General features: G+C 49.5%; 1 protein-coding gene across 1 annotated transcript; it reads right to left on the reverse strand.

The window, feature by feature from the left end:
* Window positions 1-10,515: 10,515 nt before the first annotated feature.
* LOC128408615 (cholinesterase-like) lies at window positions 10,516-14,997 on the reverse strand. The gene is made up of 3 exons (XM_053378567.1): window positions 13,532-14,997; window positions 12,348-12,511; window positions 10,516-10,724 (listed from the first exon to the last, which is right to left on the reverse strand). Exons 1-3 carry the CDS (start codon window positions 14,989-14,991, stop codon window positions 10,615-10,617), a joined length of 1,734 nt encoding a protein of 577 aa, XP_053234542.1. The 5' UTR covers window positions 14,992-14,997; the 3' UTR covers window positions 10,516-10,614.
* Between the last annotated feature and the right edge of the window lie 11,191 nt (window positions 14,998-26,188).

Raw genomic sequence — 26,188 nt, forward strand, 5'->3', positions numbered from 1 at the left:
CCAGCTCTCGCAAAAAACACCCAGTGAGAAGGCAGCTACCAATATGTGTGTACGCAAAGGGCAGTGACCGCCAGGCTCTGCCTTCTCCAGGGGACGAGGCATCTTAGGTAAGAGTACACATCAGAGGCCACAGAGGGAGAGCTGTAGCGTGCAACAACAACAACATGGGTTTCATGGTTATGCAAAGTCTCCGGCCATTTGGACATAAGGAAATGCAAGTTATTAAGTAGCGGGTTGACAAAGCAGACGACACAGAGATTTCTCCAAGTAGCTCTTTATAAGTAAGCTGGAACTGAACCGAACCAAACACAGCTCAGCCGGCCTGCTTTTATACGCAGCCGGCTGTCAACATTGTAACAACAACAGCCCAGGGTTTCCCGCCTAAATTAACTGACGTGGACCTGAGTGAAAACTACATACACAGTCCCCCCTGGTGGCCAGGGTGAGAACTTCAATACATAACACAAGTACAGTGGTACCTCGGGTTACATATACTTCAGGTTACATATGCTTCAGGTTACAGACTCCGCTAACCCAGAAATGGTACCTTGGGTTAAGAATTTTGCTTCAGGATGAGAACAGAAATCATGCTGTGGCGGCACGGCAGCAGTAGGAGGCCCCGTTAGCTAAAGTGGTGCTTCAGGTTAAGAACAGTTTCAGGTTAAGAACGGACCTCCAGAACGAATTAAGTTCTTATCCCGAGGTACCACTGTACATGTGAACACAGGTAACTGTGGACTAGCACTGAAGAACATCAAAAGCCAGGTTGAGTTTGAATAGTGAGGTCAGGTGGATCTTTATTTATTGAGCATGCAATGTCCCCCCAATGAGATGTCCTGTATCAGGGCCATATCAAGGGTTGCTGCTGCCTGAGGTAAAGGACAAGATGGCTGAAGTGCTGGGGGTGTTTCCTGCGCCGTCGCCCCCCCCCCCGACTGGTCAGTTGCAATCCTCCTTGAAGCAAGTAAAATCCTCAGTGATACAATGGGCAATAGCTATTGATCATAATATAGATATGGAAGCATGGGAACGATTGTGGAATATGGATATAAAATTTACAGCATGTTATGGTCCAAGAGAAAATTATATGAAATTGATATATCGATGATAAATTGACCAAAAAAAAATGTATAAATCCAAATCAAATAAGTGTTGGAAATGTAAAGAGAAAGAAGGTTATTTTTATCATATGTGGTGGTCTTGTAGTGAGGTTAAGGGAAGTATTTTTTGACGTTTTTATTTATTGTTTCTGACTACTTTTGTTCTGTATTTTCCTCATGTTTCAAGCCACATGGAGCATGGTTTAAATTGTGGAAATGTGGCATACATATAAAATGTATGGACGTGCACCAAATTCATTTTTGTATGTCGACAACAATATTCACAAAATAAAGAACATACACGTGTCTTTGTGACAATGTTTTTGATGGTACCTGTTATGTACAGAACTTCTCACTCTGGGCCAGCAGGGGGATACTGCAAATAGTTTTCACTCAGGTCCACATCAGTTATTTTAGGCGGGAAACCCTGGGTTGTTGTTGCTACAATGTTGACAGCTAGCTGCCTATAAAAGCAGGCCGGCTGAGCTGTTTGCTGTTCAGTTTCTATTCCAGCTTACAAAATAAAGAGCTGCTTTGGAGAAATCGCTGTGTCGTCTGCCATGTCTACCCACTATTTAACACTGGCAACGAGGATGGGATTAGTGGACATCAGAGCACAGCCAGATGCGGCCATCCTCTGAACTGAGCTGAATCACAGAGCGAAATCACTGAGCGAAATCACTGGACAGAACCAATTCAGAGCTGACCGTTCTGGCTAGAGCACGGTGTTCCATCCATCGCCCTTCTCTCCGGCATCGGAATCATGGCTTCACTTGTGCCTCTACCGCCATTTGCGCCAGCCTCTGAATCATGGGACTCCTACCTCGCTCGGTTCGACTGCTACCTCCAAGCCAACGAGCTGACAGCAGTATCAGAGGAACAGAAGCGGGGCCTATTCCTCAGCCTCTGTGGGCCTGAGGTGTTTGAGACGGCCCGAGCATTGGTTGCGCCTGAAGCAGTCCAGGCAACACCATGGGACACGATCCAAGAGAAGCTCCGCAACCACTACGCACCAAAGCCATCCAAGATTGCTGCCTGCCATGCGTTTTACCACCGGAACCAGGCAGAGGGGGAGTCAATCAGCAACTACACCACTGCCCTCTGACAGGCTGCAATGCACTGTGAGTTCCGAGACTTAGACGATGACCTGATGGATCTAATTGTCTGCAGGGTCTGGGACATCCATCTGCAACGGCGTCTCCTTGCCAAGCCAGACCTCACGCTACAGAAAGCCATTGAGGAGGTTGTGGCCTCAGAAGCTGCTGAACGCTCCGCCCAGGAGATCCGCAAGTCCAGCAGCCCGTGTCTTGCTAGGAAGCCAGTTCCAGTGCATCATGAAGAGGCCAGCAGTGATGAGGCATCCTCCAGTGAAGACGATGATGTGCACCAGACAAAGCGGGAGCGCAGGAAGTTCCAACAAAAGTCCAAGGGCCAACCAGAATGTGCCGGCTGCGGAGGCAACCATTCCCGTGCCAAGTGTCGATTCAGAGACACCATCTGTAGGAAGTGTTCCAGAAGGGGCCACATCGCTAAGGTCTGCCGATCGGCTCCGTCTGACACCCCCCCTTCACCGACTCGCAAATCCAAGTCTTCACTCCAGTCTGCCAAGGAAAGCTGTTTTGCTCTCACCAACTGCCGCTGCCCGTCTGGAACCACGATTGGCCAAACCGACTTGCCTACACGACGCAAGCTGAACGTCACGGTGCTCATTGAAGGAGCTCCATGTGACATGGAGATCGACACCGGGTCTGCCCTGTCCATCGTGTCTTGGAGCACCATCAAAAGACTGGTACCCAGAGTGTCCAAAAGGCAACTCGACTCTCACCGCGTACACCTGAGAGACTACCAGGGAAACGACATTCCCGTGGTAGGCGTTGGCCGGTTCCGGATCGCCTTCAAGGATTTTTCAGGCCTGCTCCGGTTGGTGGTGGTTGAAGGTCAGTGGCCAAGCCTCCTAGGGCTAGACTGGTTTGATGCCCTCGGCCTGGAAGTCACCGGCATCAACTGCATCTCTAACGCCCCCATCAAGCTAAAGCCACGCCGGGTTCCCTTTGCTCTCAAGGCTAAGGTGGACGAACAACTGGACAAGCTGATCGCCCAAGGAGTTTTGGAGCCGGTTGACCACGCCAAGTGGGAAACCCCCATCGTCACGCCTGTCAAGCCAGACGGGTCAGTGAGAATCTGCGCCGACTACAAGTGCACGATCAACAAGGCACTTCAGCAGCACGCTTATCCGGTTCCTGTTGTCCAACACCTGCTGCATTCCCTGGATGAGGGTAAGGTCTTCGCTAAGCTGGACCTTGCCCAAGCCTATCAACAACTGCCCATCGATGATGCCACTGCTGAAGCCCAGACGATCGTCACCCACCGAGGGGCATTCCGTTGCCGCCAGTTGCAGTTCGGGGTGAGTGTGGCTCCTGGCATCTTCCAAAGCCTTATGGAGCGTCTCCTGCAAGGGCTTCCGGGCGTGGTACCATATTTTGATGACGTCTTGGTGTCCGCAGACTCACACCAGCAGCTGTTCGAGCGTCTCCGTGCCATGCTGACCAGGTTCCAAGAGGCCGGGCTCAAGGTAAAGAGGGAGAAGTGCCAGATTGCCGTTCCACAGGTAGAGTTCCTGGGCTATCTTATCGACGCCTCCGGCCTTCACCCGACCACATCCAAGATCCGCGCTATCCAGCAGGCCCCCATCCCAAAGAACAAGACGGAGTTGCAGGCGTTCCTGGGGCTGCTGAACTTTTATAACATGTTCCTGCCCCACAAAGCCACGGTGGCTGAGCCTCTTCACCGACTCCTCAGCACAAAGATGCCTTGGTCCTGGGGTCATCGGGAGGCAGCGGCCTTCAACGCGGTCAAGGCTCTCCTTTCATCGGACAGTGTGCTGGTACAGTACAGTGAAGCCAGGCCGCTGGTCCTTGCCTGTGACGCCTCACATTTTGGCATCGGCGCTGTCCTTAGTCACCGTTTTCCAGACGGAAGAGAAGCACTGCTCGCCTACTTTTCCAGGACACTATCTCCAACGGAACGGAATTACAGCCAGCTTGACAAGGAGGCACTGGCACTTGTGGCTGGAGTGAAGAGGTTCCATGAATACCTCTATGGCAGGACTTTTGACCTCATCACTGACCACAAGCCGCTCCTGGGCCTCCTCACCGGTGATCGTCCAACTCCACCGGTCCTCTCACCGCGCATGCTGCGATGGACTGTTTTCCTGGCTGCCTACCACTACCGGCTCGTCCATCGCCCGGGGAAATCGATGGGCCATGCCAACGCCCTCAGCCGTTGCCCTCTTCCAGCGTTTGTGGAAGACCCGGCTCCAGCTTCATCGCTCCTCCTGATTGAGGATCTTCCGGCAGCGCCTGTATCGGCTGCCACTGTGGCCTCCGCATCTGCCCAGGATCACACCATCAGCCGTGTGCTCAACTGGGTGTGGAGGGGGTGGCCACAAGGGCCTTTTGCATCGGAGTTCCAGCCCTTCGCAACCAGACAACATGAACTCTCGGCTCATCGTGGCTGTCTGCTGTGGGGAGACCGCGTCGTGATTCCCCAAAGACTCCGTCAACGCGTCCTGGAGGCTCTGCACGTTGGCCACCCGGGAATTGTCAAAATGAAGGCGTTGGCTCGGTGTTACATCTGGTGGCCTAACATGGATGATGCCATCACTGCCTGGGTGTCCGCCTGTCAAGCGTGCCAAGAATCGAGGCCTGCACCACCGGCAGCTAAGGGACACACCTGGGAGACGCCAAAGACACCCTGGTCGAGGGTGCACATCGATCTGGCTGGCCCCTTTCACAGCCGGACCTTTATGGTAGTGGTGGACGCCTATTCCAAATGGCTGGAGGTGGCCCTGATGCCCTCCACCACTACCGAGGCCGTCATCCGGGTGCTGCGAGGCCTGTTTGTGACGCATGGGTGTCCTGATGTCCTTGTCTCCGACAACGGACCGCAGTTCACGTCAGGCACTTTTGAGCGGTATCTTTTGGGACTGGGCATCCGCCATGCCCTAACGGCACCCTTTCATCCATCCAGCAACGGGCAAGCGGAGAGAATGGTGCGCTCGGCAAAAGAGGCACTGGCGCGCCTGGACCGGGGAGACTGGCACGAGCGGGTCGCCGAATACTTGTTCGTGCAACACATCACCCCTCATGCGGCCACAGGGCGGAGTCCTGCTGAACTACTTATGGGCCGCCGCCTCAGGTCACCGCTCGACCGGCTGCACCCGGACTTTGCCGTGGCCGAACCCCCAGGCTGTACCAACGCGCCACGGTCATTTGTTCCAGGAAACCAGGTCTTTGCCCGGAACTATGTGGGGGACATTCCTTGGGTGCCGGCCACAGTAGTGGGAGTCACTGGACCTCGCTCGTACCAGGTGGCACTCGAAGACGGACGCTTGTGGCGCCGGCACATAGACCAGCTTAGGCGCAGGGTTGGGGACTTGGACACTACCGTGGTGCCCCCAACTGCGCTTGTGGCTCCAGAAGAGACACTTACAGATGGCGAGGCTCCACCTACACCTCCCTCGCAAACTGCCAGCGTGGAGCCGAACCAAGCCGCTTCAGAGGGTCTGCCAGACTTACCACAGACTCAGACCACTCCACTTGCGGAGGCTCCACTCACAGCAGTGGATCCAGGGGATTTGGTTTCAACGCCACCTAGGGTCGCACCACAGCCTCAGCAAGAATTGTGTGGCCCCCCGGACTTGGCTACCAGTCCCCGGCGGTCTGGCAGAGTTTCCAAGCGCCCAACTTATTTAAAGGACTATGTTGTTGGACATGTATCACTGTTGGTCTAAGCATGGGAAATGTAACCGATATGCTTTTGTGCCTAATTGAACCATTACGTGTAGTGCTGTATATAAGGAAACCATTACGATTCTAACTAATGCCTTATCTCGGTGGGGAGGGGTGTTATGTACAGAAGTTCTCACCCTGGGCCAGCAGGGGGATACTGCAGATAGTTTTCACTCAGGTCCACATCAGTTATTTTAGGCGGGAAACCCTGGGTTGTTGTTGCTACAATGTTGACAGCTAGCTGCCTATAAAAGCAGGCCGGCTGAGCTGTTTGCTGTTCAGTTCTATTCCAGCTTACAATATAAAGAGCTGCTTTGGAGAAATCGCTGTGTCGTCTGCCATGTCTACCCACTATTTAACAGTACCAATTCTCACCTTACCAATCTTCATACAGAAGGAATATTATTCCAGTAAAGATGAGCAGGTCTAGGGGAATGGCAAGGCTGATTCCCCTTTTTTTTTTTGCAATTACCGCTCACACATCAAGCAGTGGGTGGGGTTTACGACCCGGTGCAGGCTTCCTGTTCCAGGGTGACACCTCTCTGCCTACTGGCCAGCACTCCACCTCCTCCCCCACTAGCAATGGTCACAACTTTGGCGGTTTTAGACCTTGATCAGTATCCTATAGTTTGGATTTGGATTTGATATCCCGCTTTATCACTACCCGAAGGAGTCTCAAAGCGGCTAACATTCTCCTTTCCCTTCCTCCCCCACAAAAAACACTCTGTGAGGTGAGTGAGGCTGAGGGACTTCACAGAAGTGTGACTGGCCCAAGGTCACCCAGCAGCTGCATGTGGAGGAGCGGAGACATGAACCCGGTTCACCAGATTATGAGTCCACCGCTCTTAACTACTACACCACACTGGCTCTCTTCAGAATGGGGAGGTAGCATTATTATGCATCCCCATGTGGCATCATCTGCAGGGCCCGTTAAAGGGTCGTTTGCAGGAGTCACTGGCCCTGAGTGGCGGCGAAAGGTCGAACTACCAACATCAGGGGAAGTGGGGGGCACGCTGTGTAAAATCTCATTTCACAGTCCCCTTCACAGCTGGGGCTGAGAGGGTTGCCGTCCAATACCTAAGCCAAGGTTTCCTACATCTGAAATCGATAAAGTTGTGGCCTAATTTTATCCCATATGTCGTTGTCATGTCTCCATATTTCGGGCTGGCTCCAGGGCTGGGGGGTTAGCGCATGGGCTGGCAAATAGAAGCAGTACACATGTGTCTGAGTATCACTTTTTCTGCCCATATTTTTACTTCTTGAAACATGGCAGCCCTACCTCAGTGGCTTGAAGAACCTTTTATCAGTTGGTGTTCATTCTGCAGTTGCGAAGACTTGATCTTCCAGGGTGGCCAGTACCCAGACTTTGGAACGCCCTGCCCATTAATATTAGTCAGAAAGACTTTGCTGCATTGTTTTTGGCGCCTGCGAAAACTTTCTTGTTTCAGCCAGTAATTGTCACAGGCGAGTCATTTTAACACGCAGTTTTAACAAGTAGTTTTATTTTACGTATAAAGTTTTAAAGATTGCAGACTTTACCAGCATCTTTTCAAATGGTGTTCCCTTGTTTTTAATGTTTGCTCTTTTGGGGTACTTTTTAAATGAATGTTTCAGATTGCCCTTTGCAAACCGCTTGGAGGTTTTCCACTGAAGAAGTGGCATATACATCTCGTTAAATGAAAACTTAAAAGATTTCCCCCTGTTCTCGCAGTGGCGAACCAGAGGCCTGTGAGAAACTCTGAAGCAGAACCTGAGCACGATAGTAGCCACCCCACTTGTGATTCCCAAGGTTCAGAAAAGGGCAAAGTTCAGTATTTGCTCCACTCACTCAGCCCCTCCTCCTGCTCTCTGCCAGTTCGATAAAGTCCCTGGTTTCTTTTCCTTAATCAAGAAAAATTTCCAACCCTACTTGAAAACATACAGAGGTTATAATACTCAAACAGATTGAAATGACCTCAGCTTTCTTTAAGGTAACAAATAATCTGGAAATAAGTACCTTACGTAGAATGAGAAAGGCTGGTGGTGTATCCAGGACCATTAGGTGGAGTGAGACAATCAACTTAGATGGCAGATGCTGGAGAGATGGGGAGATTGAGTTCCATCATGCACACACGTGCACACACACACACAATTCCTCCTGAGGGCCATGGTAAAGGTAAAGGGACCCCTGACCATTAGGTCCAGTTGTGACCGACTCTGGGGTTGTGGCGCTCATATCACTTTATTGGCCGAGGGAGCCGGCGTACAGCTTCCGGGTCATGTGGCCAGCATGACTAAGCCGCTTCTGGCGAACCAGAGCAGCGCACGGAAATGCCGTTTACCTTCCCACCAGAGCGGTACCTATTTATCTACTTGCACTTTGACGTGCTTTTGAACTGCTAGGTTGGCAGGAGCAGGGACCGAGGAATGGGAGCTCACCCCATCGCGGGGATTTGAACAGCCGACCTTCTGATCGGCAAGCCCTAGGCTCTGTGGTTTAACCCACAGATGAGCAAATCTATCACTTTCAGTTTCTCCCTGTTTCTATCTCCCCCCCCCCCCAGTCTTCAGTTTTCCACACCTGTTTGTGATTTGTTTTAAAATAACCTCATGGAAATCCATCAGCATTTTAGTGCAAAATTCTCCTGATACGTACAGTTTTATGCAGGTATGCATACAATTTTTTTTAATGCAATAATCTTCATATTTTGGCACAGCAATTTCCCCTAATACATCACACTTTTTTTTCTTGACAGTTTCTCCAGTACATGCCTTAACCTAGGGTGTGCGTTTTGTTGGAGACTGGCATTGCAAAATCCGGAGAAGGGCTGATTTGGAAGGCTTATCTGTTTCGGTTTGCATGCTGTTCCATAAAGTGTGAATTAAGAATTTGAACTGGGGAGCTTTGCAGCTGCAAATAGATTAAGACCGTGGGAACAGACTTCTGACCTTGCATAACAATGTACTCAGAGGCTCTGGTGCGTGCTTTCTGCAAGACAAGTGCTTTACTGGAACAGTTACATGAGAAGACGGATTTGATAACTGTTGCGATTAGAAACTTTGGACAGGCAGTGGGTATCTATATAGAACCCACCCAGGAACCAACTTGTGTTCTGACAGATCAGATGAGGGAGGAGGTTGTTGTTGGACCTCGGGTGGCAGAGATGGAGGGAGCTGTGGCCCAGCAGGAACATGAGTTGTTGGATCTGACAAATGAACTTGGAAAAAGCCAGATTTGGAGAGATAGAGTTGTATTTGGCTTGGAGATGGGGGGCTGGATAGACCCCCCTATGCAGGGATGTTTTGACTTTTCAAGTCTGGCAATGGGCCGCGAGGAGTTTGGGGATGTGGGGGTCCTCAACTCTGGAGGGGGTTTGAAACATGTCTTTAAAAATCACATGGAGTTCAGTGTGAACTATGGAAAAGGGGCTGATCTGTCGAGAAGGGACAAAAATATTGTTAAGTTGGAGTTTCCACGAGTGAAAGGAGCAGGAGACAAAGTAAAGTACAGGTATAAATATGAAGAAGATCTGCGGAAGGGACATGGAAGAGACTTAAGGGCCTCGGACATAAGATTACCAGGTTAATGAACTAGATGGATGGGATAGAAAGGACTGACTAAACCCGGGACCAGGAGGAAGAGACGTTGGATGAAGATTGGAAGAAAGTTTTTTTAAAAAAATTATTTAAGATTGTTCTGAAAAATTAATGAATATTAGAAAAATGTTGGAATGAAATTATTTGGCTTTAGCAGAAATGTTAAAAAGAACTTTGCAAGAATATGCTAAGGTTAGGAGAAATTGGTATAGATAAGATTTAAGTTTTAAATTTTAGGGTTTTTTATGTAATATAGGTCAAAATAGATCAGGGTAATTTAATGACAGGATATTATGAAAAATGGAAAGGATTTGCTGTTATAATTAACAACTAGAATACAAAAAAGGGAGGTGTGAGGAGGTCGATGAAATAAGGTCATGACAGTTAAGGATTTGGGAATATTGGATCTGTTTTTAAATTTTTGTGGTTTATTCTTGTTTTGTGACTTTGATGTGTTATGTGTTTTGTTTTTGTTTTTTGATTTTGACTTTTATCGATTTGTATTGTTTGACTGCTGTTTGTCTTTCTATTGTTTTTATTTTTTCCTTCTTTTTTTCTCTATTTCTTTGTAATTTTAAAATTCTTAATAAATATCATTTAAAAACAAACAAACAGAAAGTGTGAATTAAGTGTGTTTGCCTTTAAATGAAAACTGACTTGAATTTCTCCCCCACCCCTACCCGCTGCGTATTCCCCTCTCTTCAAGATCAGAACTGTGTGTGCACAATTGGCATGCATGTGCAAGAGCCCAAGATGCATTGAGTTTTCTGGGGATAGGAATCCTGATTAATCAGAATTTCCATTCTCGGGGAGGAAACAGATGTCTTCTAGAGACCCCATTCATGCATCTGGTACTCAGAGGAACTGAATGCCTGAATACGGTTTACATTTTCATTCCATTCATATCTCAGCAGTTTGTCTGCTTCCTCACTCAGCTTTGCCCCCCCCCATGAACTACTGCATCCTTTGTTTTCTTTTTAACATTTATTTTTAACATTTATTCAAAAGTGACAATACAGCGAGTGCGGATTGGAGCGACCAATCTGTGATATTGTGGCAGTGAACCAAACTGTCTTGAACAGCTACATCCCAAACAGTTGTGTAGTGTTTCGTAACATGGCTAGAGGTCCCACAGATTGTGGGCCTAGCTACCGGTAACCTGTTCCTAAAGTGTGGTTTCCATTGTCTTGGGTCTCATTCTTCGGACCTTTCTCCAAAATGGGTGAAGTGCTGCCTTCTTCAGAGACCTCAGAAAAGGCTTTCTAAAATAGAAAGAAAGAAAGAAAGAAAGAGGAAAAGAACTGATCAATAGAAAGAACGAAATCTTCATGCCCAAAATCTTAGTCTCTTGACATATTAATCTACTGGTATACTCTCTTGAGCCAATAAACTTTGTTTGAAACCTGGGAAGATGGAGGCTCTGTGGGTAGGTGGTTCCCATGTTTGAGAAATTGGCAAGTTACCTGTTCTGGGTGGCATTGCACTCCTACTAAAAAACCAGGTGAGTAGTATAGAGGTGCTCCTCGAGGCCTCTGTAGCTAGGAGTGCCTTTTCCCAACTATGTCTGATTTGCCAACTATGGCCATTCCTGGGCAGGGATAGCCAGTCTACTGTAGTCCATGCATTGGTAACCTCAAGGCTGGATTACTGTAATGTGCTGTATTTGGGGCTGCCCTTGGGTCGAAAGCTCCAGCTGAGGCAGAATGCTGCAGCCAGACTTTTTTTAAAAAAAAATTACTCCTACAGTGATGATAACAAGGCTTTCTGGTTCACAGCCTTCAGCCACCATGCATCCTGTAGCAGAATGTTGTGGGAACTTTTCTAAAAGTAGGGAGGGGAAATGGATGGGGAACTTAAGATCCTGCAGTTGTTGTTGGTCTGATAGTCCCGATTTGCCTCTCCCGGTTTCTCATTTCTCCATTCTTAAAAACTCCTGCAAAATGTCTGTGGCAGATAACATAACTATCTGTGTGGTTTTGTTTGGGCGCTTCATGTTCTTGCTGTTGTTTTCATGTTTCATAACTGTTACTAAGGGATTTGGGATGTTGGGAGAGTGACCACTGGAGAGCAGGTAAGCCAGTGTGGGAGGCAGAAAGGAGGAGCCTTGAAGCAGTAAATGAAACATACTGCTGTGGGGAGTTTCACACTTCCCCCTCTATCCTCTATCCAGGACAGCAAAAGGCATTACAGTGGTACCTCGGGTTACATACGCTTCAGGTTACAGACACTTCAGGTTACATACTCCGCTAACCCAGAAATAGTACCTCGGCTTAAGAACTTTGCTTCAGGATGAGAACAGAAATTGTGCAGTGGCGGCGCAGCAGCAGCAGGAGGCCCCATTAGCTAAAGTGGTGCTTCAGGTTAAGAACAGTTTCAGGTTAAGAACGGATCTCCAGAACGAATTAAGTTCTTAACCCGAGGTACCACTGTATCAACAATCAAGGACACTTTCTAGGCCAGGCAAAAACAAGGGGAGTGGGTGTGGGCTGGAGAGAACTGCAAGGGCCAGTTAGAGACATATACAGGACCCATATTTTAGGTTCCCCATCCCTTTTCTAGAGCATTCTGGATTCCATTATTATTATTATTATTATTATTATTATTATTATTATTATTATTGTTGTTGTTGTTGTTGTTGTTGTTGTTGTTATTGTTATTGTTATTGTTATTCCCTGCCCATCTGACTTGGTTGCCCCAGCCTGTCTGAGCAGCTTCCATTATATATAGAAACACAACAAAGCATTTCAAAATAAATAAAAACTTCCCTATAGATGTCTTCTAAAGGCTGTGTAGTGACTTATCTCCTTGTCTTGGAGGTCACAACAGGAGCACAGCTGAGCAACTACATACACTCCCACCCCCAGAGGAGCCCCAAATTCACCTGCTTCTCTCGCATTTGAAAAAAGAGATGCCAGAAAATCACAGTGTGAGGCAGGTGACCTCCGTTTGGGCTGGGCTGCCTTTCCGCCGATATGAAAGAAGTTCTGCTCTGTGGAATTGTAGACGGGCCACTTCACTTCACTTCCCTCTGACCCAGTGGGATTCCTGTTGGGGCAACAAAGAAACCAGAGAGTAAAGAGTGGGTAATCAATAAATAATACAAGATAGATGATGATGATGATATTTTTTTATTTATACCCCACCCATCTGGCTGGGTCTACCCAGCCACTCTGGGTGGCTCCCCACAGAATATTAAAAACATGACAAAACATCAAACATTAAAAACTTCCCTAAACAGGGCTGCCTTCAGATGCCTTCTAAAAGTCAGATAGTTGTTTATTGCCTTGATATCTGATAGGAGGACAGGGCAGGTGCCACCATCGAGAAGGCCCTCTGCCTGGTTCCCTGTAACCTCACTTCTCCCAGTGAGGGAACTGTCAGAAGGCCCTCGGAGCTGAGCAATGGGGGTGAAGATGCTCCTTCAGGTATACTGAGCCGAGGCCATTTGGGGCTTTAAAGGTCAGCACCAACATTTTGGATTGTGCTCGGAAATGTACTGGGAGCCAATGTAGGTCTTTCAGGACCAGTGTTATATGGTCTCGGCAGCCACTCCCAGTCACCAGTCTAGCTGCCGCATTCTGGATTAGTTGCAGTTTCTGGGTCACCTTCAAAGGTAGCCCCACATAGAGTGCATTGCAGTAGTCCAAGTGTAAGATAACTAGAGCATGCAGCACTCTGGTGAGACAGTCTGTGGGCAGGTAGGGTCGCAGCCTGCGTACCAGATGGAGCTGGTAAACAGCTGCCCTGGACACAGAATTGACCTGCACCTAATAGGAGGATGATAGACAGACAGACTCCAACAAGTGAGAGATGTGGTCTGGGATGGAAGGCTCATGATGGTTGGATAGAGAGGCCTGGAGAATCACCTTTCTGTCCCCCCTCGACTGACATTTCCTACTCTGCCTCTACAGAATAGAAGCCTTTTGCAACAATAACATGCTGGGAAGTGGGTGCACATTTCAAGCTGAACCACATTCACGACTTGCACAGAGATCAAAGGCAGCCTCTAGGACACAGATAAGCAGGAAATGTTTGTTTTACGACGCGGAGGGATTAATGCCTTACCCGCTTCTAGCAAAGTCTGCCCAGTATCGCATCACTCGACGGCTCAATTCAGCATCCTCAGCCGCCACCTCCGATTGGTTTGTTTGCGACTCGGATGCCATGATTCCAAACAAGTAAGGCAGCTCAGCTCCGTGGGGTGTTCCTGCCCACTTGGGCCAAGTGGGAAAACGGTGGTCGAAGTAGTAAACATAAACTGGACTCTCAGCTCCTCCGACCTTTGCAGCAAACTCAGCCAGTGGGCACACAAAGAAGTAATCTCCTAAAAGCTGACTCAAGGCCATTTGGTACTGTTCTGGCCCGTGGCTCTCTTGGACGTACTTCAGTATTGCGGCATTGACAGCATTTTGTTTAGTTCCATTTTTTACTGTTTGATTCACCCCTTCATAGAGCTGCTCCCTGGTAAGTATTGAATCGTTTCCTATGATGCTTGGAAATAGCATTAATACCATGTGTGACCCTTCGTCAGCACTGACACCAGCGAGAATGGGTTTGCCCTGAATGTCACCAGTCTCCAGGAGCTTTTGGGGATCGTCTGGGATGAACTCCCCATCGGTTGTCAAAGAAAACATAGGTCCCAGGTCAGAATATGCCTTGCCTTCCTTTCCCTGTAGGCAGCTAACCATAGCACTGTGGTTAGCTGTAGGACACCCCATGAGCTGACTCACATTTACTGAAACTCTTAGGGCATCTTCAGGATTCCGCCAACCCCAGGGGGCATTGGGAACTCCACTCTGAAGCACAGCACGGGCAAAAAGGGGTTGGCTCGCCGGTGAAAACAGGTGGAAACCAACTGAGGATCCTCCAGCACTTACACCAAAGAGAGTTATCTGGGCTGCATCACCGCCAAACACAGCTGCGTTCTCACTCACCCACTTCAGAGCCAGATGTTGGTCCCACAAGCCAGCGTTTCCTGGGACATCTGGCGGCAGGTACAGGAAACCCAAACTCCCCACGCGGTAATTCATGGAGGCCACAATGACATTCTCTGTAGCAGCTAGGAATGCCCCGTTGTAGATGTCCAGCGAGGCTGTGCCACTGATAAATCCCCCACCGTAGATCCATAGAAGGACGGGCACTGGTTTGACTGGTTGTGGGTTGGGCACCCAGATGTTGAGAAAGAGACAGTCCTCTGAAAGTGGTGTGTTGGGAAATAATATGGTTGAATTAGGTAGGAAATCAATAATTGCCTGGTGGCAAGAGTTACCAAAGGTGGTGGCCTCCAAGACCTGGCTCCACGGCTGATGGGGAACGGGCTTCTGGAAGCGCAGTTTGCCTATGGGGGGCTCAGCATAGGGGATGCCCAGGTAGGCGGTCACAGAGCCAGGGCCAGCTGGGAGCCGTTTGCCTCTAATAGGACCACTGCTGGTGACCACCACAGTATCGTTTTCAGAGGCAGAGCTGGAAGCCAGGAGGAAGAGGAGGAGGCACAAGGAGGAGGGTGAAGTCCAGAAACGAGGCATAGCAGCTGCAGGTGAAAGAATAAAAAATAGAGTTAGGGTGGCAAACACAACAATATATTATTATATATTTCTTTTAGAAACGCTGCAGCCACATGGCAGTCTATTCTGTTCTTCATATGTTTCCCAGACTCTTGTTTTCCACATTGTATTTCAGCTTTCACGTGACATACAACCACTTCTGGAAATCTAGTGGGGTATGGTGCATGTTTAGTGCTTTTCTACTTTATTTGCAAAATAAAGTTTGGTGCATTTCTACTTTATTTGCAAACTGATTTTTTCCCACCCAGAAGCAAACAGCATGAAAAGTGATGCTAAACTTGCACCATATTCTGCTACATTTCCAGAAGTGCCAGGGATGTGGGTGGCGCTGTGGTCTAAGCCACTGAGCCTCCTGGGCTAGTCGATCAGAAGGTCGGTGGTTCGAATCCCTGCGACGGGGTGAGCTCCCGTTGCTCAGCTTCTGTCAACCTAGCAGTTCAAAAGCACACCAGTGCAAGTAGATAAAGAAGTACTGCTGTGGTGGGAAGGTAAACAGTGTTTCCGTGCACTCTGGCACACGTCACGGTGTTCCGTTGCGCCAGAAGTGGTTTAGTCATGCTGGCCACATGATTTGGAAAGCTGTCTGTGGACAAACGCCAGCTCCCTCGGCCGGCTCCCTCCAACCCCATAGTCGCCTTTGACTGGACTTAACCGTCCAGGGGTCCTTCACCTTTATCCTTTTTTACCCAGAAGTGCCCTTCATGTGAAAGCTCAAATGAGGTGCAGAAATTAACAGGGAAACAGCATGAAAGAAAACTGCAATGTGAATGCAACCCAAGTTAACCATATAAACAAGATGAGGAATCTGTGACCTTCCACGTGCTGTGGGATATAAGTTACCATCAGCTTCAGCCAACATGACCAATGGTCAGGACATTAATGCAACCCAGGATTGGAGGGGGGGAGACCAAGGAAACAATACCAGGGGTTTTTTTAAGAGAAAGAAAGAAATGGCTTGTTGATTTCATCTTGTCAAGAATTCTCAATATACTGGTTGTTGAAGGATACTGTGTGAGAGGCAAGGAAGTGAGGATCTCCCAGTCTGGGAGAAGATTGGGAAACTCCCAAGTGAAATCTGGGAGTCTTCACTTCCTTCTGTTTGGGATAAGGACTAATACATACCTGTGAGAGAGGACCTTCTTTCTTTCTCCTTTTCTCTTTGTTTTTATTTTTGTTTAGATCAGTTTGCTTTTTAATGTAATCTATTATGAAAACTTTTAACGAAACCTTAATCATAAAAGATATTTCCATCCACAACACAACCGCACATTCTCTGCAGTGGTATACTTACCCAATATCGTTTGCTCTGGATGCAAGAAGGGGGCACTTATGGAGGCTTCAGACTGCTCCTTGGGGGTGCTGCGAGGAAAGCAGTTCCACCTCTGCAGTTCTTACACTCCCTCCGCCCTCTTTGAGACTGATGTGTTGGTCGCTGGTGCTCCTTTTGTATTGTAAGGCCCGTGTGGCAAGAGCATCTTCCAGGAATTGCAAGGCTCCTGTGTTATGTTTCATGCCCACGTCCGGGTGCCCTTAAGCCACCAGGTACAACTGTCCTGAAATGTGACATTCTTTCTTCTAATGAATGTTGTTTCACCATCACAACCGCTGACATTTTAAGTCACCAAGAATTACATAACGTTTTAACTACTAGTCATTCAATTGGGTCTTGCGTCAGAGCAAGCATCAGAATTGCATGGGGGTGAGGGGGTTTGAATGATTCCGGATTCCATCCTCTAGTTCCCTTTGTGCCTGGTGATGAGGGGGAAAATCCATATACAGTGGTACCTCAGGTTAAGAACTTACTTCGTTCTGGAGGTCTGTTCTTAACCTGAAACTGTTCTTAACCTGAAGCACCACTTTAGCTAATGGGGCCGCCCACTGCTGCCGCAACGCTGGAGCATGATTTCTATTCTCATCCTGAAGCAAAGTTCTTAACCTGAGGTATTATTTCTGGGTTAGCGGAGTCTGTAACCTGAAGCATCTGTAACCTGAGGTACCACTGTACAGTGGTACCTCGGGTTAAGTACTTAATTAGTTCCGGAGGTCCATTCTTAACCTGAAACTGTACTTAACCTGAAGCACCACTTTAGCTAATGGGGCCTCCCATTGCCGCTGTGCGATTTCTGTTCTCATCCTGAAGCAAAGTTCTTAACCTGAGGTATTATTTCTGGGTTAGCGGAGTCTGTAACCTGAAGCATCTATAACCCAAGGTACCACTGTATTTTAACTATGCTGCTCAATCGGAAGAGCACGAGACTCTGAATCTCAAAGTCATGGGTCTGAGCCCCATGTTGGGCATGGCAAAGAGTCAAACTAAATGACCCTTGTGGTCCCTTCAAACTCTACAGTTCTATGATTCGATGGCTGAGTATTACAATCGCCAACAAATGTTAAGAACATCAGAAGAGCCTGCTGCATCAGGACAGTGCCCCTTCTAGCCCAGCATCCTGTTCTCCCCGTGGCCAACCGGATGCCTGTGGGGAAACCCACAAGTGGAATCTCAGCATACCAGTTGCTGACAACCACAGGTGGGGGAGAAGCCTCGCTGCCTAAAACTGTGGATACAGACAATCAGCAACTTTACTACGGCTGTTGCGAGATTTCTGTTCTCATCCTGAGGTAAAGTTCTTAACCCAAGGTACTACTTCCGGGTTAGCGGAGTCTGTAACCTGAAGCGTCTGTTACTGAGGTACCACTGTATAAGTGATTCTTCATGCAAGGGAACTTCCAGCTATCAATACACTGGTACCTCGGGTTACAGACGCTTCAGGTTACAGACTCCGCTAACACAGAAATAGTACCTCGGGTTAAGAACTTTACCTCAGGATGAGAACAGAAATCGTGCGGCGGCAGTGGGAGGCCCCATTAGCTAAAGTGGTACCTCAGGTTAAGAACAGTTTCAGGTTAAGAACGGACCTCTAGAACGAATTAATTTCTTAACCCGAGGTATCACTGTACCGTAATTGATCTGAGATGGGGAGGAAAATGAGCACCTGGGATCCTGTTGTATAAGTGCTAATGCAGGGACCTTTGACACACTTCCAGCGTTGGTCTGGCCAAACATGTTGTGCTCCCGCTCTGTTTAAGCAATATGGTTGCTTTTCTGTCACTCTCATTGGAAGGCCAAGGTCTCTGTGGGGCCTTCATCAAAAGCAGCAACAAAAAAATAAAAAATAAAAAAATGCACTCAGGTCCCAGCAGCTTCCAGAAGACGCAGACCTGGCACAGTGTCAGGTTTGATCCGACACGGCTACTCTATTGCTGGGTTTTATCAGTGCCGGATTTACGTATAAGCTAAACAAGCTATAGCTTAGGGCCCCACTCTCTTGGGGGCCCCCAAAAAAATTAAAGGGGAAAAAACCTGGATGTACATTTCCAAAATTTATGATAATATTTCATTATGTGCAAATGACTTTAGATACCTATTAGGTCATAGAATCATAGAATCATAGAGTTGGAAGAGACCACAAGGGCCATCGAGTCCAACCCCCTGCCAAGCAGGAAACACCATCAGAGCACTCCTGACATATGGTTGTCAAGCCTCTGCTTAAAGACCTCCAAAGGAGGAGACTCCACCACACTCCTTGGCAGCAAATTCCACTGCCGAACAGCTCTTACTGTCAGGAAGTTCTTCCTAATGTTTAGGTGGAATCTTCTTTCTTGTAGTTTGGATCCATTGCTCCGTGTCCGCTTCTCTGGAGCAGCAGAAAACAACCTTTCTCCCTCCTCTATATGACATCCTTTTATATATTTGAACATGGCTATCATATCACCCCTTAACCTCCTCTTCTCCAGGCTAAACATGCCCAGCTCCTTTAGCCGTTCCTCATAAGGAATATATATCATATATATTCAACACAAAAAACAGCAACAATTTGTTGTTGACAAAGAACAGCTGGACATATAAAGGGCCCCATTACCTTCAGTAGCTTAGGGCCTCATCAAACCTAAATCCGCCCCTGGGTGTTGTTCATATGTAGACTTTAGCAGGATCCAGATTAGCAATGTGCAACTCAAAGTCTGTTCCAGCTTTTATGTTCTGTGTGTCTGTTCCAGATTTTATGCTCCGGTTTCTTTAGGGACTTTTTAAATATTTGATGTTTTATCGTGTTTGTAATATTGTGTTGGGAGCCTCCCATAGTGGCTGGGGAAACCCAGAGAGATGGGCGGGATATAAATGATGATGATGATGTAGCAAATAATCTGTAGGAAAATGAGAAACTGAAGCGGACAAATTTGCTTCTGTAGAATGAGAAAAACTCCTGATGGATCTAGGGTCAGCCTTAGCATTAGGGCAGAGAAAGACTATTGCCTTAGAAGGCTGATGCTGGAGTGATGGGGAGTTTTAGCGAGTGTTCACACACACACACACCACTCATCCTGGAAACCATGGAAAAGATGGGCATATCTGTCCATTTCAGTTTCTCATTTCTTCCCTTCTTAAAGTTGGTCATTTTCTAAAAGAACATCCTCGTGAAAATTCATGGGCATTTTAGTGCGAGTGTCTCTCCTAATATATATATTTTTATGCAATTTTGCCCAATACTCATATCTCTGCAAACTAATTTCCCCTAATATAACACATTTTTGTATGTCATTTTCTCCAATATATGCCTTTCTACGCACACTTTACCCTAGTAATATGTGTTTTTGTAAACATTGCTTGACTGGAAAATTGCATTGCAAAATTCAGAGAATTGCACATTTTGAAGGATGTCTATGCTTTGGTTGGTATGCTGCAACAGAAAGTGTGAATTAGGTAAACTTGCCTTTCAATGCAAACTAAATGGAATTTTCCCCTCATCCCTAGCCTGTCAGCATTCCCCTCAGTAGGAGATTAGGGCTGTATGTGCCACAAGTTATGCAAACCAGGAAGCTAGGCTGCTGCCCTCAAATTGCCAGTGTTGAAAGTAGTGGTCATTGAATTACAGATCAGTCGATTATCAGTCGATTTCTTATCCAGATAAGTCTTGCGTGCTTCATTTAAGTTTTATTCATCAGTTCGTCCCATCCCAATGTGTGATAAAAGCCCTTTAAAAACTACACGAACCTGTGCATTATATTTGAAACAGTTTCCCTCCCACAAAATGTGCATTTTGTACATACTTGTGCATTTTATGCATGTTTTGACTTAGCATATCTATCTTATATGCATTTTGTTATGTTTGTTTTGTTATGTTATGTTTGTATGTTTTTGCACTGAGAACCAGATCATAGTATTGAGTGTGCTATTGAAAACCAAATGATACCTATGTTCTGTTTCCAGGATGTGCAAATTATATTGGCTCGATTTAAAAAATGCAGACTGAGCAAACATTTCAAGGATCTTTATTAGGAATAAGTTGTTGTCAAAGCATTAAATCCTATAAATGAGATGGAGGCAAAGGGAGTGACCCAGCTAACCTCTATTAGAACAAGGCTGTCCTCACACCATTCCCTTCAGTTTTTCTGCCACTCAAACAGTCAGTATCTATATATACTTAGTGTGTGAAGAGGCTATCCAAAATTCACAGGCCAGTCTCACTGGCCATCCTACCTAGAGAATGTGGTTGGCACCGTTCCAGATCCCCATTCTTCTTGAAGAAACCCAAGTACAGTGGTACCTCAGGTTACATACGCTTCAGGTTACATACGCTTCAGGTTACAGACTCTGCTAACCCAGAAAAATTGCTTCAGGTTAAGAACTTTGCTTCAGGATGAGAACAGAAATCACGTTCCGGCGGCGCAGCAGCAGCGGGAGGCCGCATTAGCTAAAGTGGTGCTTCAGGTTAAGAACAATTTCAGGTTAAGAACGGACCTCTGGAATGAATTAAGTACTTAACATGAGGTACCACTGTATTCTGGAGATACCAAATGCCTGAAGAGGGTTTACATTTTTATTCAATTCATATCTGTCAGCGCTGCCCAAGGTCCCAGCTCACACAAGACCAACGCTGCTTCTTGCTCAAGTTCAAAAGTCTTTATTGAAGTTCAGTCTCATTTCCAGACGTGCAGCGCGCAACGCTACATCTATCCGTCAGATCATAGAAGTCCCATCTGAATCTCCGCCCCCCTGACACCAGCTTAAGATTCTAGCTTTACTCCACCTCTTCCTCTGTTCCTTCTTTCTCTGGGTCCTTCTGCTAGTCGGAGTCTCTGCCCTCCGAGATTCTTCTGACGCTGATTCTCCCGACTCCTCCTCCCCCCTCTTTCGGGCTTTAGGACCTGGCTCCCAATCCGGGTTTTCTGCTGTCCCGCGCTCCTCCACATTTGAACTTGGCGCGCGCGCGCAGCCTCCCACTTTCCTTCTGACCGTTACACTTGTGTCACTGCTCCCCCTTTCGGGGAGGCTAGCTGGACCTGCCCTTCCCTCCGTCTCCCCACTCCCCGATGGAGGAGACGCTGGTCCTGACTCCCATGCCTCTTCTCCCCCACTGTGCTCTGGTGGGGGAACTGGCCCTACTTCTCCGCTACTCCTTTGGGACTCCCCTCTGGTTCCCTGTTTATGGATCGTCCCCTCTGGGATTCGCCTCGCCCTTACCATAGGCGCCCCCTCCTGGGAATCTTCTGATTCGCTGGAGAAGCTCATGGAATCTCTCGGTCCACTGTCATATTCCCCTACGCTCCCCTCTGATTCCTCTCCTCCGCTCTCTATTTGCTCTCTCCCCTGCTCTTCTGCTCCTGAGCCTCTGACATCCATCCCCCCTCGAAGCCCCCCCTTCCCCCCTCCCCCTCTTCGGGTGTGGGTTCCAGGTGCTCCAGCGCTGGGGGTGTGAGTGCTGGCTTCCGTTCTCTCTCCCTGGTGTGCAACCGTCCAGCGGGATCAGGCCCCCCCACGATGGGTTCGTCGACGTCGACTTCCTCTGCTTCCATTTCTCTGCTGTCGTGCTCAAAACCAAGATCCTCCCCCCACACGTCCATGTCCTCGTCTCCCCCCGGTCCCTCGGGTGAGGCTGTGTGCAAGGGCCCCCTCAGCAGTTCCCTGCTCCACCCCACTTCTGGTTGAGTGTCCCACCAATAGGAGCGGTCCGTGGCAAACCCCGAGAGCGACCCCTCCGGGGAGCTCATCCCCGGCGTCGGCTCCTCATCTGAGGAGAAACCTTGGAACGTGCTGGCTGACAGTGTGGGTGTGAAAAGCCAGTCGTCAAAATACTCCGCCGGCATGGGTCTGTGTGGGAAGATCGAATGGAACTCGTCTTTGAGATAGTGCTCCTCCACGGCGTAGCACGGCACCCACTCGTTGGCGCTGGCCGGAGTACCCTCCCTGGCGAGGAGATATTCAACTCCCTCTTCCCCCCATCTGGAGTCCAAAATCTCTGTGACCTCGTTGAGTGGCGTCGCCCTCTGTGGTCCCTCCCCTGCTGGCGATGGGCTACGTGGAGCTGGTGCGGTCCCTGGCGCCTGAAACCTGTGGGGCGCCTTGTAAGGCGTGAGCACTGACCTGTGAAAGACTGGGTGCATTCTGGAGCCCTCCGGGAGTGTCAACCGGTAGGCCACTGGATTGATTTGTGCCGCGACCTGGTAAGGTCCCAGCTGCTTGTGTCCTAGCTTCCTCTTAGCTAGCGTTCTGGCCGGCACTGCCTGAGCTGCTAACCAGACCCAGTCCCCTACCTGTATGTCTTCCCCAACCCTCCTGTGCCTGTCTGCCTGCATCTTGTAGGCGTGTTTCGCGAGTTCCAAGTGCCTTCGGAGTTGCTCATGGACCTCCTGTAACTCTGCGGCTAAGTGCTCTGCCCCCCGTGGCTCCCCCTCTGCCTCGGTCTCCAACCCCGGGAAGGTTCTGGGGTGGCGCCCATTGTTGGCGAAGAACGGTGTCACCCCTGTAGACCCGTGCTTCGTGTTGTTGTAGGCAAACTCGGCTAGCAGTAGGTAGTCCACCCAGGTCGAGGGCTGTTGATTGGCGTAGCATCGCAGGTACTGCTGCATGATGGCGTTGACCCTCTCCGCTTGTCCGTTGGTCTGCGGGTGTCGTGCCGACGCTAAGTTGATCTTGACGTTCAGGATGCCCAGCAGCTTCTGCCAAAAGTTCGAGATGAATTGGCGGCCCCGGTCGGACAGGATGGACCGCGGCAGGCCGTGAGCTTTGAACACGTGGTCTATGAACAGCTTGGCGGTCTGTTCCGCTGTGGCCACCTTCGCGCACGGAATGAAATGCGCCATTTTGGTGAAGAGGTCTACAACCACGAGTACTGCTGTTTTGCCGCGCGAACTGGGCAGATCTGTAACAAAGTCCAGGGCCACTTTCTCCCATGGTTCGAGCGGCGTCTGCAGCGGTTCCAGCAGACCCGCCGGCTTCCTGTGTACTGGCTTGGCCCTTTGGCAGGTGTCACACCTGGAAACGTAATCCGCAACTTCTCCCCGCACCTTGGGCCACCAAAAGTCCCTGGTGACTAATTCCGCCGTCTTGTCCTTGCCGAAGTGCCCAGCGCTGGGCGCGTCGTGCAGCTGCTGCAAGACTCTCGCGCGAAGGTCTTCTCCCGGTACGTAGAGAGCCCCTTTGCGGAGGAGTAGTCCGTCGCGTATCTGGAACTCGTCGTCCCTCGCTGTGCCGTTTCGCACCTCCTCCATCTTGGTTTGCGCAAACGAATCCGCCTGTAGCGCACGACGGACCGCGTCCAGGTCCACTGCGGCTGAAGCGCACGCCCACACCTCTGGTGCGAAAATGTGTTTGGCCGCTGCCGGTGCCGCTTCCTCGAGATACTGCGGCTTCCTGGATAGCGCATCCGCCATGACGTTGTTGTCTCCCGGGATGTATTCTATCCGGAAATCGAAATCTGCAAAGAACTCCGCCCAGCGGATGTGTCTCTGGTTCAGGAATTTCGCCGTGCGCCAGTACTCCAGGTTCTTGTGGTCCGTGCGAACCTGCACCGTGTGTCTGGCTCCGACGAGGAAGTGCCGCCACGCCTTGAAAGCTGCATGAATGGCCAGCAACTCCCTGTCCCAGATGGTGTAGTTCTGCTCCGACGTGCTGAGCTTCCTGGAGTAGAATGCGCACGGTCTCCAGTCCCCTTGCGGATCTTGCTGCAACAGGACCGCCCCCACCGCTCTGTCCGAGGCGTCCGTTTCAACCCTCATCGGTTTGCTGGGGTTTACGTGTAGCAGCTGTTCTTCGGACGCGAAGAGACGCTTGAGCCTCCGAAAGGACTGCTCCGCCTGGTCCGTCCAGGTGAACTTCTTCTTCTTGGAGCTGAGGGTGTCCGTGATGGCCGCTGTCTCCGTCGCGAACCCCTTGATGAACTTGCGATAAAAGTTGGCGAAACCGACGAACTTCTGGACCTCCTTCCGGTTGCGCGGGCTCTTCCAGTCCAACACTGAGCGGACCTTGGCGCTGTCCATGGCAAGTCCCTTGTCGGACAGCTTGTAGCCCAGGAAATCCACCTCTGTCGTGTCGAACTGGCACTTCTCCAGTTTGGCGTAAAGTCTGTGCTCCCGTAGTCTCTGCAGGACCTCCTTGACGTCCTCCTCGTGCGCCTCCTGCGAGTCCGAAAAGATCAGGATATCATCTAAAAAGCAGACGCACTTCTTGTAGAGGAGTCCCGCTAGCACGTGGTGCATGAAAGCTTGGAAACAATGGGAGCCATTTTGGAGACCAAACGGCATGACTCTGTATTCATAGGTTCCTAAAGGCGTAAACATGGCTGTCTTCCACTCGTCGCCCTCCCGCATGCGTATAAGGTTGTAGGCCCCTCGTAAATCCAACTTGGTGAAGATCCGTCCCTTCCTCACCGTCGCGAGCAGGTCGTCAATTTTGGGCATGGGGAATGCTGTGGGCTTTGTCCTGGAATTGATGATTCTATAATCCACTATGAGCCTCCGTTCGGGCGTGTCTCTCTTCTTCACGAAAAACACGGGACTGCCCCCCACTGCTTTGGATTCCCGGATGAATCCCCGCTTCAAATTGCGATCTATGAACTCCCTGAGTTCTTGCATTTCGTCTTCAGACATGGAGTACAGTTTCCCAGTTGGCAGCGTCGCCCCTGGCAGGAGGTCAATCTTGCAGTCGTAGGGTCTGTGGGGAGGCAGCTTGTCTGCTTCCTTCTCGCAGAAGACTTCCAAAAAGTCCTTGTACTTGTTGGGCACCGCTTGCACCACGCCTAGGTGTAGCTGCGGTGCATCCTCTTGCCCCTCTCCTTCCTGGCAGGTCTGGATGCAGTGCGCTGCGCAGTAGGAAGAGCAGAAGGTCAATTGCCGCTGGTACCACGCTAATGCCGGGCTGTGCCTATCCAGCCAACTCATGCCCAACACTATGGGCGTGTCCGACAGGTGGGTGACGTTGAAACTGATGACTTCGCGGTGGTTTCCAATTTGCATCACCAGAGGCGGTGTTTGCTGTACCACCTCTCCTCCCAGTATCTTCCTGCCATCTACCGTGACAACATTTAGGGGCATCGTGGCTGGCAGGAGTGCTATGCGATGCTGCTTGACGAAGTCCAACCCTACAAAGTCTGCGTTGCTACCAGAGTCAATGGTAATAGGGACCTCCAGGGTGAGCCCATCGGGCAGCTGGAGCGATGCAGTGAGTTGCACCACTGGTTTGGGTGGGAGGGGGTCTGTGGGCTGCAAAATCTCTGGGGACTGTTTCACTGACTCGCCTGGTTGAGCCCCAGAGCCTCCATCTCCAACCAGGCGTCGCCTTTTCCCTGCTGCTCAACTCCCTGCTGAATTCCTCCTTTAACAGTTGCTGAGGCTGCAGTGTGCTTCTGGAGCCTCTGGGGACACTCTTTCGCCATGTGCTGTGCACTGTCGCAGATGTAACACTTCCTGCTCCCTCTAGGAGCCTTCGCCTTGACTGCTCCTGGTGTCTGGGCTCTGCTTGCTGTCTGAGCCCTTGCACCTCCGACTTCCATTGGCTCCTCTCCACTTATGAGAGGAGGCGTGGACTGAGCGCGCTCTGTCTCTCTGGGTAGGAAGGGAGTCGTTCTAACTGACGTGTTTGCTCTTCGCCCCTCCTCCCTGCTCCACGGGCGTTCTTCCAGGCGCACCCCAATTGCAAGCGCCCTTTGGACCACTTCTGTTGTATTTTGGGGTCTCTCCCCCCTCGCCAGTTCATCTTTAACGGCTCCATTCAGCCCCTCCCAGAACAGATCCCTGACGGCAGCTGAGTCCTTCTGCCAGCCCAGCACATTTACTAACCCAAAAAAGCGGGAATGATACTGGCGCACCGTCGCTCTCCCTTGTC

Source organism: Podarcis raffonei, chromosome 2 (genome assembly GCF_027172205.1).
Source record: "Podarcis raffonei isolate rPodRaf1 chromosome 2, rPodRaf1.pri, whole genome shotgun sequence".
NCBI classification, from domain to species: domain Eukaryota; kingdom Metazoa; phylum Chordata; class Lepidosauria; order Squamata; family Lacertidae; genus Podarcis; species Podarcis raffonei.